At 31.7% G+C, this 13,483-nt stretch overlaps 1 protein-coding gene across 13 annotated transcripts in view; it reads right to left on the bottom strand.

Annotated features, from left to right (window-relative positions):
- The window catches only part of LOC117179576, a 70,969-nt gene that overhangs the window by 3,196 nt on the left and 54,290 nt on the right, over positions 1-13,483 (bottom strand). For all 13 annotated transcript variants that reach the window (XM_033371514.1, XM_033371516.1, XM_033371526.1 and 10 more), the window contains 3 exons: positions 4,851-5,012; positions 4,400-4,637; positions 2,381-2,674 (listed from right to left, as the gene is read on the bottom strand). In XM_033371514.1, coding sequence (XP_033227405.1) covers positions 2,381-2,674; positions 4,400-4,637; positions 4,851-5,012 — 694 coding nt within the window. The remainder of the gene's footprint in view (positions 1-2,380; positions 2,675-4,399; positions 4,638-4,850; positions 5,013-13,483) is intronic.

Here is a 13,483-nt window from a genome sequence, read left to right as displayed (position 1 = left end):
TCATGTCGAATATAAGTTTTGGAATTTTAATTCTAATCAATTCAAGTTTGTCTCTTTAGAGTTAAAATTATTTTAACTCAGCCATTTAAACAGATTTCTGCAATGCATTTTTTTAAATGTTTAAATAAATGATTAAAATATAAATAAATATAAATTTAAATATTTTCCGATTTTATAAGTTATAAAAAGATTGAATAATTAACAAATAGGTTATATAAATGCTTTCGATACATTTTACTAAGACAATTGGGAGGAATAGGATTTGCTTTTTTCTGTTCCCGTTGTAGGATTTTCAGACGAAGGAAAAACCTGGTATTCATAGGAATAAGAATTCTTAATTCTTCTGAATTCAATGCTTTTTACTGGGTATCATTATTAATAGATTTAATGCTTTCACGATGATTGATATAGACTATCATCGTTTTCAAGTTCTTAAATAAGAAACCATCACTTTTTATTTCTTGAATATTAGATATGTTGACATTTTTGTGAAGCTATTTTTAAATCATTTAAGAGCATGCTAAATTTACCCGATTCCTACCTATCATATATAGAGTTGAAAAACTGGGAAATAATGACAAAAAATGGGCTCCAAAAATATTTTTTTTGTAATTCTAATGAACTATAAGAATGTACCTTACTGACTTTTATTTAATTTCAACACATTTTCAACTCGATATCTCATTTCATGTGGATTTAAGTTGTAAAAAAAATGTCGGTAAAGTTAAGTAAATCGGTTAAGTTTGACATGGCCTTAAGGTATATTGCCCTGCAAAAGTTTTAGGCCACCTCTTTTTTTACGACTGAATAAGTTCTCTTAAATTTAATTATACCGGAGCTAAGAAAATGTCTCTTTAAAAGATTAATTGTTTTCGAAATTCTGTTTAAAATAAGCCCAGGGTGAAGCCAATTTGTCTAGTTTTTAAGTAGATATTCCAAAAATAGTGTAAATTTAAATGTTTTCTTAAATCTCAATAACTTCCGAAATAGTCAACGTTTTTCAATGTTCTTGGGCTCATTTTGAAGCTTTTTTTTCACCGTATCACAACAGCTTATAAGTATAAATAGTAAAACTTTTTTCTTGAATTGCAAGAACTTGAAGTTGTAACAAAAAAGTTGGAAAAATTTCAATAATATTTTTGTAAAATATATGAAACATATAATCATGAAGTTTCTACGTAATTTCCTCAAAATATATATTTCTTTAAATTTTATTCTGATTTGCCCACAGATAAGATGTTTTCAAATTATTCCAACTTTCTTATTGCAACTTCAAGTTCTTGCAATTCGAAAAAAATTGGTTTACAATTTAGACTCGTAAGTTGTTGTATACAATGAAAAAATAGCTTCAAAGTGAGTCCAAGAACATTTAAAAATCTTGATTGTTTTGGGAGTTATTGAAAATTTAAGAAAACATTGCAATTTACACTATTTTTGCAATATCTACTTAAAAACTAGACAAATTGTCTTCACCCTGGGCTTATTTTATACAGAATTTTGAAAACAATCAACCGTTTAAAGATAATTTTTTTTAGCTCTGGTATAATTAAAATTGAGAGAATTTATTCAGTCATAAAAAGAGGTGGTCTAAAACTTTTTCCCGGCAGTGTAGTTGTGCCGAAAGTCAGATATCTGAAAAAATATTTTTTCTATGATTTTAAGAATCAAAATATTATAACTTATAGTCATTTCAGAACAAAAACATTTTTTTAATGAAAAGTGTAAAAATTCACAAAAAATATTCATTTTAACCATGTTTTTTGCAATTAAATTTTTTGCTGACCATCGCTTCCTACCAAATGAAAAAAGGATTGCATTTTAATAAATGGCGCCTTATGTTTTCCAGAAAAACATTCTTTAGAACTCTACTGTTTCCAATTTTGAAAGTAAATTTTTCTATAATTGAAATCGTTGGAACAATTTTGTTAAAGAAAGCATTTTTTGAACAAATAATTATATCTTAAGATTATTTAGCTATTTTGAAAATTAGAAGCAGTAGAGTCGTAGAACATGTTTTCCCGAAAACACCGTCATTTATTAAAATGCAATTATTTTTCAAAAATTGGTAAGAAGCGACGGTCAGAAAGAATGCGATTGCAAAAAAAAATGGTTAAAATGAATGCTTTTTATTTTAAATGACATCAGTTATAATATTTTGATTCTTAATATCATAGAAAAACTGTTTTTATTCTTCAGATATCTGAGTTTTGGCAAGACAGCTACCTTAAAAGGAAGTTGTTTTTATGTTTTTAAATGTCACCAACTTTGAATGCTTAATATTCGTACAATTATCAATGTATTATATATTATATCATTTAACTCTCATAATTTCTAATGAATATATTAATAAATTTATATGTAAGTAAGAGGGGATATGTACCAGTCCAATAGAGCCAGTTTTGTTCAAATTTGAGTCCATCGTCTCCTTCGAACACTTTAAATATGGAAACAATGTAACCGGTGGACGGAATTGGTGGCCTTCCTCCAGGTGGTTCCAGTGGTGGCCTAGCTATTGTGGCAACCTCGTTAAATAAGTCCAGATTGTGATTGGCAGCATATCGGAGATCTCTTGGGTCAAATTTTCTCAGAGCTGCGCACTGAACTTCTTGATAAAATTCTAAGATGTCGGTGTTCTGTTTGTTTATTAGGTAGTAGGTGATGAATGGAAAGTCCGCTTGAAATTAAACAACCATAAATTAAGTTCCCCTCTATGTGCATAACTGTATACCATAAAGAAATGATAAATTAAGCCGCAATCAGTGTTACTCTAAATCAAATACTTCTTCTCTAGCAGTCAAAGTCTGTCGCTTTCCTCACTTTTGCTTATATTTACTCTCGCATTTGCTTTAAAGATAATTTATCCAAATTTGAATGCTTTTTTCTGCTTAAAGAAAATTTTGTTCAATTTTTTCTTATTTCTCTAGTTTAGGGGCATCCATATATTACGTAAAGCTTTTGGGGAGGAAGGAGAGTTCAAGAGGAACTTTTATGGACCTGTTGCGATGAAGGAGAGGGAACGGTTTGAGAAATTTTACGTAACCTTTTTTGAAAGGTAATCATTTTAAAAAAGTAGAATAATATAGGAGGGTAGGGAGGAGAGAACAAAATCATTTTTTACAATCTGTTTTTAAGGTATGTGTAAAATTAGAGGTATCCTATCAGGATAACCCGTGATTTTAAGAGGAAATTTCAGAGGTCGCTTTTGACCACCACAGACAGGTTTAGAGTTTCAAAAGTTTAAAAAATTCATACCTTTTTTCAAGTTTAACCAATTTTTTTAAATTCTGTGGCTTCAAAAATGATTATGAATTTTTGTGTGTATACCGTTTTTGATAACAAATAATATTTCAGAAGAAAAATTTATCATTTTTTCAAAGTATTTTTGATAAAATTAGTTCTTAGGCCACTTAAAAATGGTCAGCAAATGCAAACTTAGCATAATTAAAAGTTAAAGGGCCGACCTGCTTACGGGCGTAAGTTCTAAATTTGGGAAATGCCTATTATTGGCCTAAAATAATTTTTTGAATCTAACTCATATTTCTGTAGAAGATTATGGTCGAGTTCGATTTCGCAGTGGGTCAAAATGCAGGTTTGGTATTTTTTGTGTAAAGTAATTTCATATTTTTGTCTGCTCTTTTCACCATTCAATAGAGTTAGGTTTTAGCTTGAAAATACATTTTTGTTTTTTTATTAATTCGAAAATAAACAAGTCATACAACTATTTTTGTGTCAATATTTTCGTTTTTAGAGACGCACCACGCCATTATTTAGGGGTTCCTTCGGAAGTGGTTGCTTCTTTAGAATGTTACTTCCGCGTTTTGTTAGAGTTAAGTAATGGTTCGAAATTTCATTTTTGTTTTTTTTCTAAATTCAAAAATAAAACAGTTACTAAAGTTTTTAGGTGTCCAAATTTGATTTCGCAGGACTCGCCGCTATAAGTGTGTTACCCAATAGTTCGCGTGTTAGGTAGCGCTGTTCTTAGAGTCAAAGAGGTACCCTGCAAGCGTATTTGACAAGGGTTTTCGCAAACATAGGAATTTTTTTAAAGCGCTCTTTTTGCGATTCAATAGAGCTAACCAATCGAAGGTACTGGTGCTAGGGAGAGGGTGAAGATTTTAACGACTTCACTAACGTTTTAATAGGCTGCGGGACCCTTTTTTGTAGGCGCATGTCACCTACTTGGAATAATTTTTTTAATCAAGCTCTTTTCTGGAATTAGTTTTAATTTTTGTGAAATAATAAAATGTATTATTATGTATTATTTAATTTAACTACTCTTTCTGCTTATTAGATTGAAAATGTGAGAAAGACAGAGACGTTTATAAGAAAGAGAATGGAATACGTTTATTTTTACTGCTTTCGAGGTCCTTGACTATAATTTAAGCTCGTGGTTGGTTACCGTTTCTCTCCATGTTCGTGAGCAGAATGCTTTGCGAGGCAGAGGGTGCAATTTCGGCGACTAATTCTGCAGCAGTATCCCGCTGCAGTACCAGCGGTTTCGAAACAGGAGATTCGACAATTGGGTCCAGTGGTTCCAGAGGTGACATAAAATGTGCCAGGACACATTGTTTCGGGTCCTCCACTTCCAAAACAGAAAGAGGGCTTCCTGGCCTCTTTTTATCTGTGATAGGCGCATGCTATTGATTAAAAAAATGCCGATTAAAAATTAATTTTTAACATAACTCGAATTTGGGTTTCCAATTTTCAGTTGGAAATTGAGTTTTACATAGAAAATTTAATCAGGGAAGGGTACTTAATTATAAAATGGAAAGATTAAATTAAAACGCTGATGGGTTTCAAGGCCTTGAGAAATGGAAATTAAATTTTAATTTGCAAAAAGCTTTTCATACCGGCACTCCTGCAGGAAGAAATCTTTCCAGGGCGGCAAGGGGAATGATGAAGCAATCTTTTTCCAACGTAGCCAAAGAAATCGGTTCTCCACGTGGTGGACTATTTCCGGAAACCACCAATGGTGTATAGGTTCCCATTGTTCTGTTACCATTAAATGAAACCTAGGGAAAATTAAACAGCCGATTAATTATGAATTTAAATAGTAATTAAATTTCCAATAGAAGATTTATTTTCAGACGTTTGCATTTTGTTTATCCTAGATGCACCTATTTTATTGAAGAGAAAAATTTAGCTAGCAGTCTAATTTTATAAATTGAGAATAAATTTTTATTTTGCAAAAGGAAAAATATATTTTCTCGGACTATATTTCAATATTTAATAAGCATGTAGAAGTTTGATTGAATTCTAAAATTTAAGTAATTATGAAATTTCAATTCGTAACCTTGATTCGATTGATTGAATAAGTAATAAATCAATTACATTTTCTGTTGCCAATCACTGTCAGTCGTAAAAAGTCCCTGTAAATTCTGTAATCTCAACGAGTCTTCATAAAATTTCTAGTGGCATGCAGCAAATATCAACATCGCGTGTGTGTCGAATAGGAAATGCAAGTTCGTATATTAGAACACGGCCATTCGTGACTTTCTGTGCTATAAGCATGACAAAATCAGTATTTTTGCTTCATTGTTATGTCGTGTCAGTTTACTGTCGTAGAATAGCTATTTCGATTAGTTCAAATTATAATAATTAGAGATTATTTCAGCAATTACGGTCACGAAAACATTAGTGTTTATTGTCGGCCTTGACCTTGCTTTAGTCATTTCATATTTGAGCAAATATAGATATTCAACTTCAAAATAGTCGTTTTACTGATCATAAGCGCATGTTTTTTCTTCTGTAAACATAATTTTTTGATCAAAAAGTCCTCATTGCTACGTACTATGCAATTTCAAATGAAGAAATACTTTGAACTTTAATTTTTATTTTTCTTCATGAAAGATTGTTCTACAGAAATTTTATTTTTGGAACTAGTTATTTAAAGTTTTTAATTGTTCTGTAGAGTTTATTTTGATCTGGAAAAAAAATTTCATCCTGAGAAGTATAATTTTTGAAACAATAACTCTGAAAGTATACATTCAGTTCCACAAGAGCGTCGTCACGATTTACCATAAAGAAAAAAAAATGCCTGCCGCGCGGGCACCTTCTCGTGCCGCGTTGGGCGCGCGGCGTTTTGCGCCAATCTTGTGCGCGCCTAAGGTGCTGGTGTACACACTCGCGCTTGTCGCTCATTTTCGTCCTTTTAATGTGTACACTTCAAATAAATTTTTTCACATATTAATTTGAACCTCTGAGGAATTACAGTCATAAATTGCAACCAAAATTGTCTTTCCATTTGTTTTTAAAGAAGGTTTTCAAAGGATCTGTGGTTTTGACGATTACATTCTCAAACCGATACTCGCGCTTTGCGTTCGATAATTAGGTTATAGAGTCAGTTCTCTTTAAGAAATAAAGTGATGTAGGCAAAATTGAACAGGATATAAAAAGGGGTATTTTTCAATATAATGCTAATAAAAAACACCATTTTTTTAAATTTACTAAATAGAGACATTAAGCTGTATGCTTTGATTTCATTCGTTTAAACTTCAGTTCTAAGACAACTCTACTTTGATTAAATTATCTAGAAAATTGGCAATTTATGTATAATTGAAAAATCCATTAAGATGTTTCTAAATCTAGTTAAAATCTGCTAAAAATATCGCTTTAAACTTACGAATTTCTTCAAGGTAAAAATGACATATTTTTAAAAAACATCTAACTTTTTGAATTTTGGTTTAATTAAACAATTTAACGAGAACAATTTCGAAATGTAATTTATATCTAGTAGAAATTTAGATTGGTATTTCTTAATCTATCCAAAAACAATTTGTTTGTTATTTGTTGTAAATTTTTAAAATGTTGAAAGGCATATAAGGTGAAGACGTAAGTGACATGCGACCAGTGAGTGACATCCTGGATTAATTTCTTTATTTACTAAAAAGTTTAGTTGAAATGAAAATGTAAATGAAGGCTGAATAAAAATCAGCATACTTCAATATTAAGTTGCATATAAATATACCCGGGGAATGATTTTCAAAGCAGTGCATCACAGATGTCACTAACGTTTTTACTCTTATGAAGCATACAGAACATCAATAATTATCAATTAACAATGCAGACATTGCTGAAATTATGCCTTTAGTATAAAGAACAACTATATACTTCACTTATAATTACAAAAAAAAACTCGTGATTAAAGCGTCTTCAACAGCGAAAAGTTAAATTTTGAACTATAGAAAGCTAATGATGTCACTATCTGGGGTCTTCACCTTAAGTTTTTTAATTTTGATCGAAATAAAAAATGTCATTAGGGTAATTTGAAAGGTCTCATTGTTATATACTAAAAACTTTGTCAGTAACTTTTTTAATTTTGGTCTAACTGAAAAATTTCATTGAGATAGTTTCTAAATGTATTTCATATCTAGTAAAAACTTTGAACGAAATTTCTTAATTTATCAAAAAAATAGTATTTTTCTATTTTCAAATTTTTTAATATTTCCAAACGTATATAACTTTTATAATTTTTACGGAAATAAAAAATCTCATTTGGATTCCACCCATCTATGAGAAACTTTTACACAAATTTCTGAAATTTAATAAAATTTGAATTTTGAAAATGCTCTAAATTTTTCAATTTTGGTTGGAAATATCTGATTAACGAACTTGACCTTCATTTTGGAGCCTTTCAAAATTGTATCAAAAGCTCACTCGATTAGATAAATCCTTCAAAAGTTGGCGTGGCTACAACATTCACGTAACCATACATACAGACACATAGGCCGACACCGACAAAATTGTATGATTTTCGGACCTTTCCGGAAATCGGAAAGGCCTTTGTGAACTTTGCTTCCGTTTCTTTCCGAATTCTTTCCGGTCAGTGCAAAGTGTCCCTCTAGTTAGCCCCTATTTCATTATATTTCTATATTTATTTATTGCATACACACACACACGCGCGCGCGCGCGCCCACGTAGTAGAGCCGGAACACCAAATGCATCGCACGCTGCTCACCTGCAACTTGGTACACATCCTCTCTCATATTGGGTACGCTCTGTTCCCACATTGGAACAGCTATAATCCCAACAGTATTGGTACAGTAACGCTCCCTTCAGACGGGAGCACGGAATCCCCACGCCGGGTTTCGCACGGAGTTATACAGTTATAGTTTATACTCGTGGGACAATTTAATTCTCTTTTGTGGGACTGCTGCGTTCTCAACACACGGGATAGGATCTGTTCGTACGTTTGGTACTGTAGCTTACTTAAAAGTGGTCTGGCCACTACACCAACCATCGTGGTGGCGCTGCGTTGCCACTAAGAAGACAGCTGCTTGACCAATTTTTTTTCAGTATAGAATAGAGAAAAATTAATATTTTCAGATTTCAGCGCAAAAGTGAAGATTATTCTATTATTTTGAATGCGCGATTTTTCCATCTGTCTAAAATGCCACAATAAGAATAAGATATCTCCTAAACTTATCCACTTCTGTTTCCATAGCGACCGCCACACAGTTTTCTATTCTCCCAAAGAGAACGTGTTTTTAATATATTTAATTCCTTCTAATTGTACCGGTAACGCACCTCACAGAGATATTTTTTATTCCTCAGAAGTGGTCATATTTTGATTTTATTTAATTCCTTCTAATAAGTTCACAAAATATGTGTAATATGTTGTTTTAATTCCTTCATGCGGAATGTAAATTCTAAAATTTTAATTCTCACCAATTCAACTCTGCCTCTCTCGAGTTAAAATTATTTAAATTCACAAATTTGCATATATTTCTTTGTTGCATTTTTTAAGACGTTTAAATAAATTATTAAAATATAAATAAATATAAATTTGAATATTTTTCGAATTTATAAGTTATAAAAAGATTTAATAATGAAAAATAGGTTAAAGAAATACTTTTGTTAAGTTTTACCAAGTCGATTGAGAGGAATAGGATTTGCACTTTTTCTGTTCCCGTTGTGGGATTTTTAGACGGAGGAAAAATCGCGTATTCATAGGAATACAAATTCTTAATTTTTCTGAATTCAACGCTTATTACCGGGTTGTGACACGCTTTCCCCGAAGCTTCTCCTTCATTGTAGAACATACATTTTTTATAGAATTCGCATCTGTGGATTGTGATATCTATTTCAAGACAGAGGCCTATTTTCCTCTTCACAGAAAAAACGAAAGATAAATTTTACATCAATTCCAGCTGAAAGATTCACCGCAACAAAAATTAACTTTGCCGGATAAACTTTACATGAATCAAAGATAATTTTTGAATTTTTAACCTTCCATGGATAATCTTTTGCCATATAATCATTCCATTTTTATTCGAGATGTAGCGAGGATTGCGACGCCAGCGCTATTCGATCGTCGTTTAACTTCATTAAATTGGAGAGAACCGGTGATTCCCATCTGTCAGTTGCTTCTTGCGATTTTTGCCGAGGGGCAAATCACTCTCAAATCAGTCTAATTAATGCATAGAATCACTGCCAATAACGAAGGCGATACGGAATCAATGTGAGTTTAATGCGATGTTTAATGTAACTCGTTATTTAGAAAGATCAGTAAGAAGCGAAAAGAAAATAAGGTATTTTCCGTAACTCGAACGCAAATTTAAGGGAGAGAATGAAAATAGTTTTCGGAATGTGAATAACGTACAAAATAACGAAAATAGTTTATCGCGCTGTTTCATATAGCGACCCTTTGCATGTACAAACGAGTCGAGGTGACGTTACGCGGCACAACAGTAGATCGACTGTGCGAGCACGTAAGAACCCAAAAATCATTGTATTTTCCGAGGGGCTAATCACTCTCAAATCAGTGTAAACGTTAAAATTTAACGTCCACTTTACTGACGTTATTGATATTAAAAATAAGGTACGCGCCTTATTCGCTTTAACTAAAATCGTCATATTACAAATCGCGTAAACTCATAGTGTGAATACAGTGATAGCACTATGCAGCGATCTCACTTCTAGCGGACGCTCCTTATCAGCGCTATTCACACTAAGGGATCGTCCATATATTACGTAAGAATTTTTTCTTTTGTTTATATCGCTGTGTACTTTTCAACTTGATAAAAATATTATTTTCGTCTTTATTCAAACAACAGAAAAACGTCTTACGTAATATATGGACAATCCTTAACCGCGGTAACCGCACGCAGTGACTCTATTCTCGTCCTTATACGAGTCCTTATATTCATTATATCATATGTTTGAGAAATTATTTGAGTTTGATTTCCTATTAGTATATTCGTCGAGATTTTCGTGTTTTGTTCCTTTCATCAATAATATATCTGTAAACAAACTTGTAAATATATGGAATTTGTTTTTCGTAACGAGGGCGAATAATTCTGACTTCCAGTTCGATGATATAATTTTAATTATAATTTCAAATCAATATTTTCGACGGTCCATTAATTTAGCACCTCCAGAACCGAATTTCGAAATTCTTCATAGCTCAGAATTTTTGACTTTTTTTGAGATTTTTTTTGTACGTTATATAAAATTTTTGGGCTTCTACTTTTTTCAAAAACTGAGTTTTCTTGTGGAGGTGCTACCTTGCTTAAACCTAGCACTTCCACATCCAAAAATACAAAATAATAAAAATCCAATTACACCCGAATTTTGGGTGAAATTTAGCAAATGAATTAATTGGCAATAAATCAATTGTTTAATTGGAGTAATCAAATTTTCAGTAAAAGAAAAATTTTCATGACAAAGAAAATCAATATTAAAAAAGCAGTCACATTTTCAAACAGTGTTATAAATAAAATGATGAATTTGTAACTAGAATAATAATAATTTTGATCAGAAAATAAATTTTCAAATTGAAAGATCAATTTCTACCAAAAAAGGTGACTTTGCATTTAAAAAGATAAATTGTCAGCAAAAAATTTGATAATTAAATTTTCAGGCGAAACAATGTTCAATTAAACTAATACGTAATTTACTCGATTGCAATGTGAAAATTTATTTCAAAAATGTTTAATTTTTTTTTATTTGAATTTTAAGTAAGAAAAAAGTAGCGGAAGTAGGTCAAAGGCACAAGAAAAAAACTAGAAATTATGAGGAAATGAAATACACTTCCCTTACAAAAAATAAAACTCAGGATAATTCCTGGATTTTCCCGGATTTTATCAAGTTCCCGGACGATTCCCGGATATCCTTAAATTTCCGCACAGTAGACACCCTGTCATTTTATCTTTATTTATCAATAATTGATTATTACTTTATAATATTTGAATATTTGATGGATTGTTTCCATTCTTACATTTAAAAAAATCAAAATGAACAAATACACAAAAACTAGTAATTATGTCCTACTCCCCAGCAAATGTTGTGATTTTTTCTTTATTTTTCAACGTTACATATTTTACGAAATTGATTATAATTAACTAATTACGCTCTGACTGTTTCAAAATAGTACGAGATACAAATTCATACAGTTAACACAAAGCTTTTTAATTGACGCGTTTTTCCCCTTTAAAATATTAGAAATACTCTGCAGTCGATCTACTGTTGTGCCGCGTGATGTCATGTCGACTCGTTTGTACACGCAAAGGGTCGCTTTATGAGACAGCGCGATACTACACTATTTTCCTTATTTCGTACGTTATTCACGTTTCGAACACTATTTTCATTCTCTTCCTTAAGTTTGCGTTTGAGTTACGGAAAATACCTTATTTTCTTTGCGCTTCTTACTGATCTTTCTAAATAATGAGATACATTAAACCCTGCATTAAACTCACAATGATTCCGTATCGCCTTCATTATTTACAGTAATTATTTGCATTAATTACACTGAATCAAGAGTGATTTGCCCCTCGGTATTTTCGATTCAAATTTTTTGAAGAGGGTTGCTTTTGGCACTTAAGAGTTGTCTTTGGACATTTTTTTTGCGGATTTCAAGAGCCCAAAATTCTGGTGTAATTGGATTTTAATTACTTTTGTATTTTTGGATGTGGAAGTGCTAGGTTTACGTAAGGTAGCACCACCACAAGAAAACTAATTTTTTGAAAAAAGTAAAAGAGTCCAACAGTTTTATATAGCGCATGAAATAAATCTTAAAAAATACCAAAATTCTGAGCTATGAAGAATGTCGAAATTCTGTTCTGTAGGTGCTAGCTTAATGGACCGTCGCAAATATTGATTTGAAACTATAATTATAATTATTTCATCGAGATGGAAGTCAGAATTATTCTTCCTCGTTCAGAAAAACAAATTCCATATATTTATAAGTTAGTTTACAGGTATATTATTAATGAAAGAAACAATAAACGAAAATCTCGGCGAATATACTAATAGGAAATCAAACTCAAATAATTTCTCAAACATACGAAATAATGAATATAAGGACTCGTATAAGGACGAGAATAGAGTCACTGCGCGCTGTTACTGCGGTTAGTGAAAATATCGCCCATAAGGAGCGTCCGCTAGAAGTCAGATCTCTGCATAGTGCAATCACTGTAGTCACACTATGAGTCTACGCGATTTGGAGTATGGCGGTTTCAGTTAAAGCGGATAAAGCGCGTAAGGTTTTTTAAATGTCAATAACGTCAGTAAGGTGGACGTTAAATTTTAACGTTTACATTGATTTGATAGTGATTAGCCCCTCGCTTTTTGCTAAATGGTATTAAGCAAGTTTTAATTCTTCTACAATATTCTAATTTATTTCGGAGCAAATATATAAGTAAGAACAATTTTTTTCATGTTTTTTGTAACTGATTCTACATGTTTTATCGCAATTTGCTCACTTCCGCATCACGCAGTAGATGAGATCAGAATTATTCTCCTAATCTCGGTGAAACTTTTGCCAAAATATTTTTTATTTTAACCGTTGCAAGTCTTACCTGCTACAAATTTCAACTTTTGTTTGTTCTGTGTCATTTTAAATCTGTTGTCTCGATTTATAGCTCGAATATTAATAGTCCCCATTTGAGAAATCAAAGTTTAAATCCTATGATCTTGAATATCTTCAAATGCGCTCATATGCGGCATAAAGACAAAAATGTGCGCCACATTAATAACCGAGTTATCAGCGATCAAAATAGGGGGGGGGGGGTGTAATTTTTCTAAACTAATAACATTTTTCAAATTAATCATACCTATCTTTCATAACTTCAAATGCGCCACCACTAAGAATTTGGCGCTAGCTAATTAACAAAGGTATCATGACATGGATTCATTCGTCTTCAAATGCGCTCATATGCGCCATAAATTTTTTTTGAAAATCTTGAAAATTGCCCAATATATGGAGGTAACAACATTTTACGAATGATGACCAACACTATCTTCAATCTCCAAATAACCTAAATTGCACTATACAATTTTATGAGGGGCTTTTAGTATAGGATTTCAATAATTTTTATTATGTATTTGGAGATATCATTGGTTTTTGGTAAATTTGGAAAGTGGTGCATATAAGTGCATTTGAAATACTATATGAAGAGTCTTTATAAATTTTTATATTGTAATTTAGGTTATTTGGAGATATCATCGGTTGCTAGATCGTTATCAAGTAATAATGGGGGGGGGG

The sequence above is a fragment of the Belonocnema kinseyi genome, chromosome 9 (genome assembly GCF_010883055.1).
Source record: "Belonocnema kinseyi isolate 2016_QV_RU_SX_M_011 chromosome 9, B_treatae_v1, whole genome shotgun sequence".
NCBI classification, from domain to species: Eukaryota; Metazoa; Arthropoda; class Insecta; order Hymenoptera; family Cynipidae; genus Belonocnema; species Belonocnema kinseyi.
The sequence above is the reverse complement of the archived record's forward strand: the minus strand, read 5'-3'. Positions and strand labels throughout refer to the sequence as shown.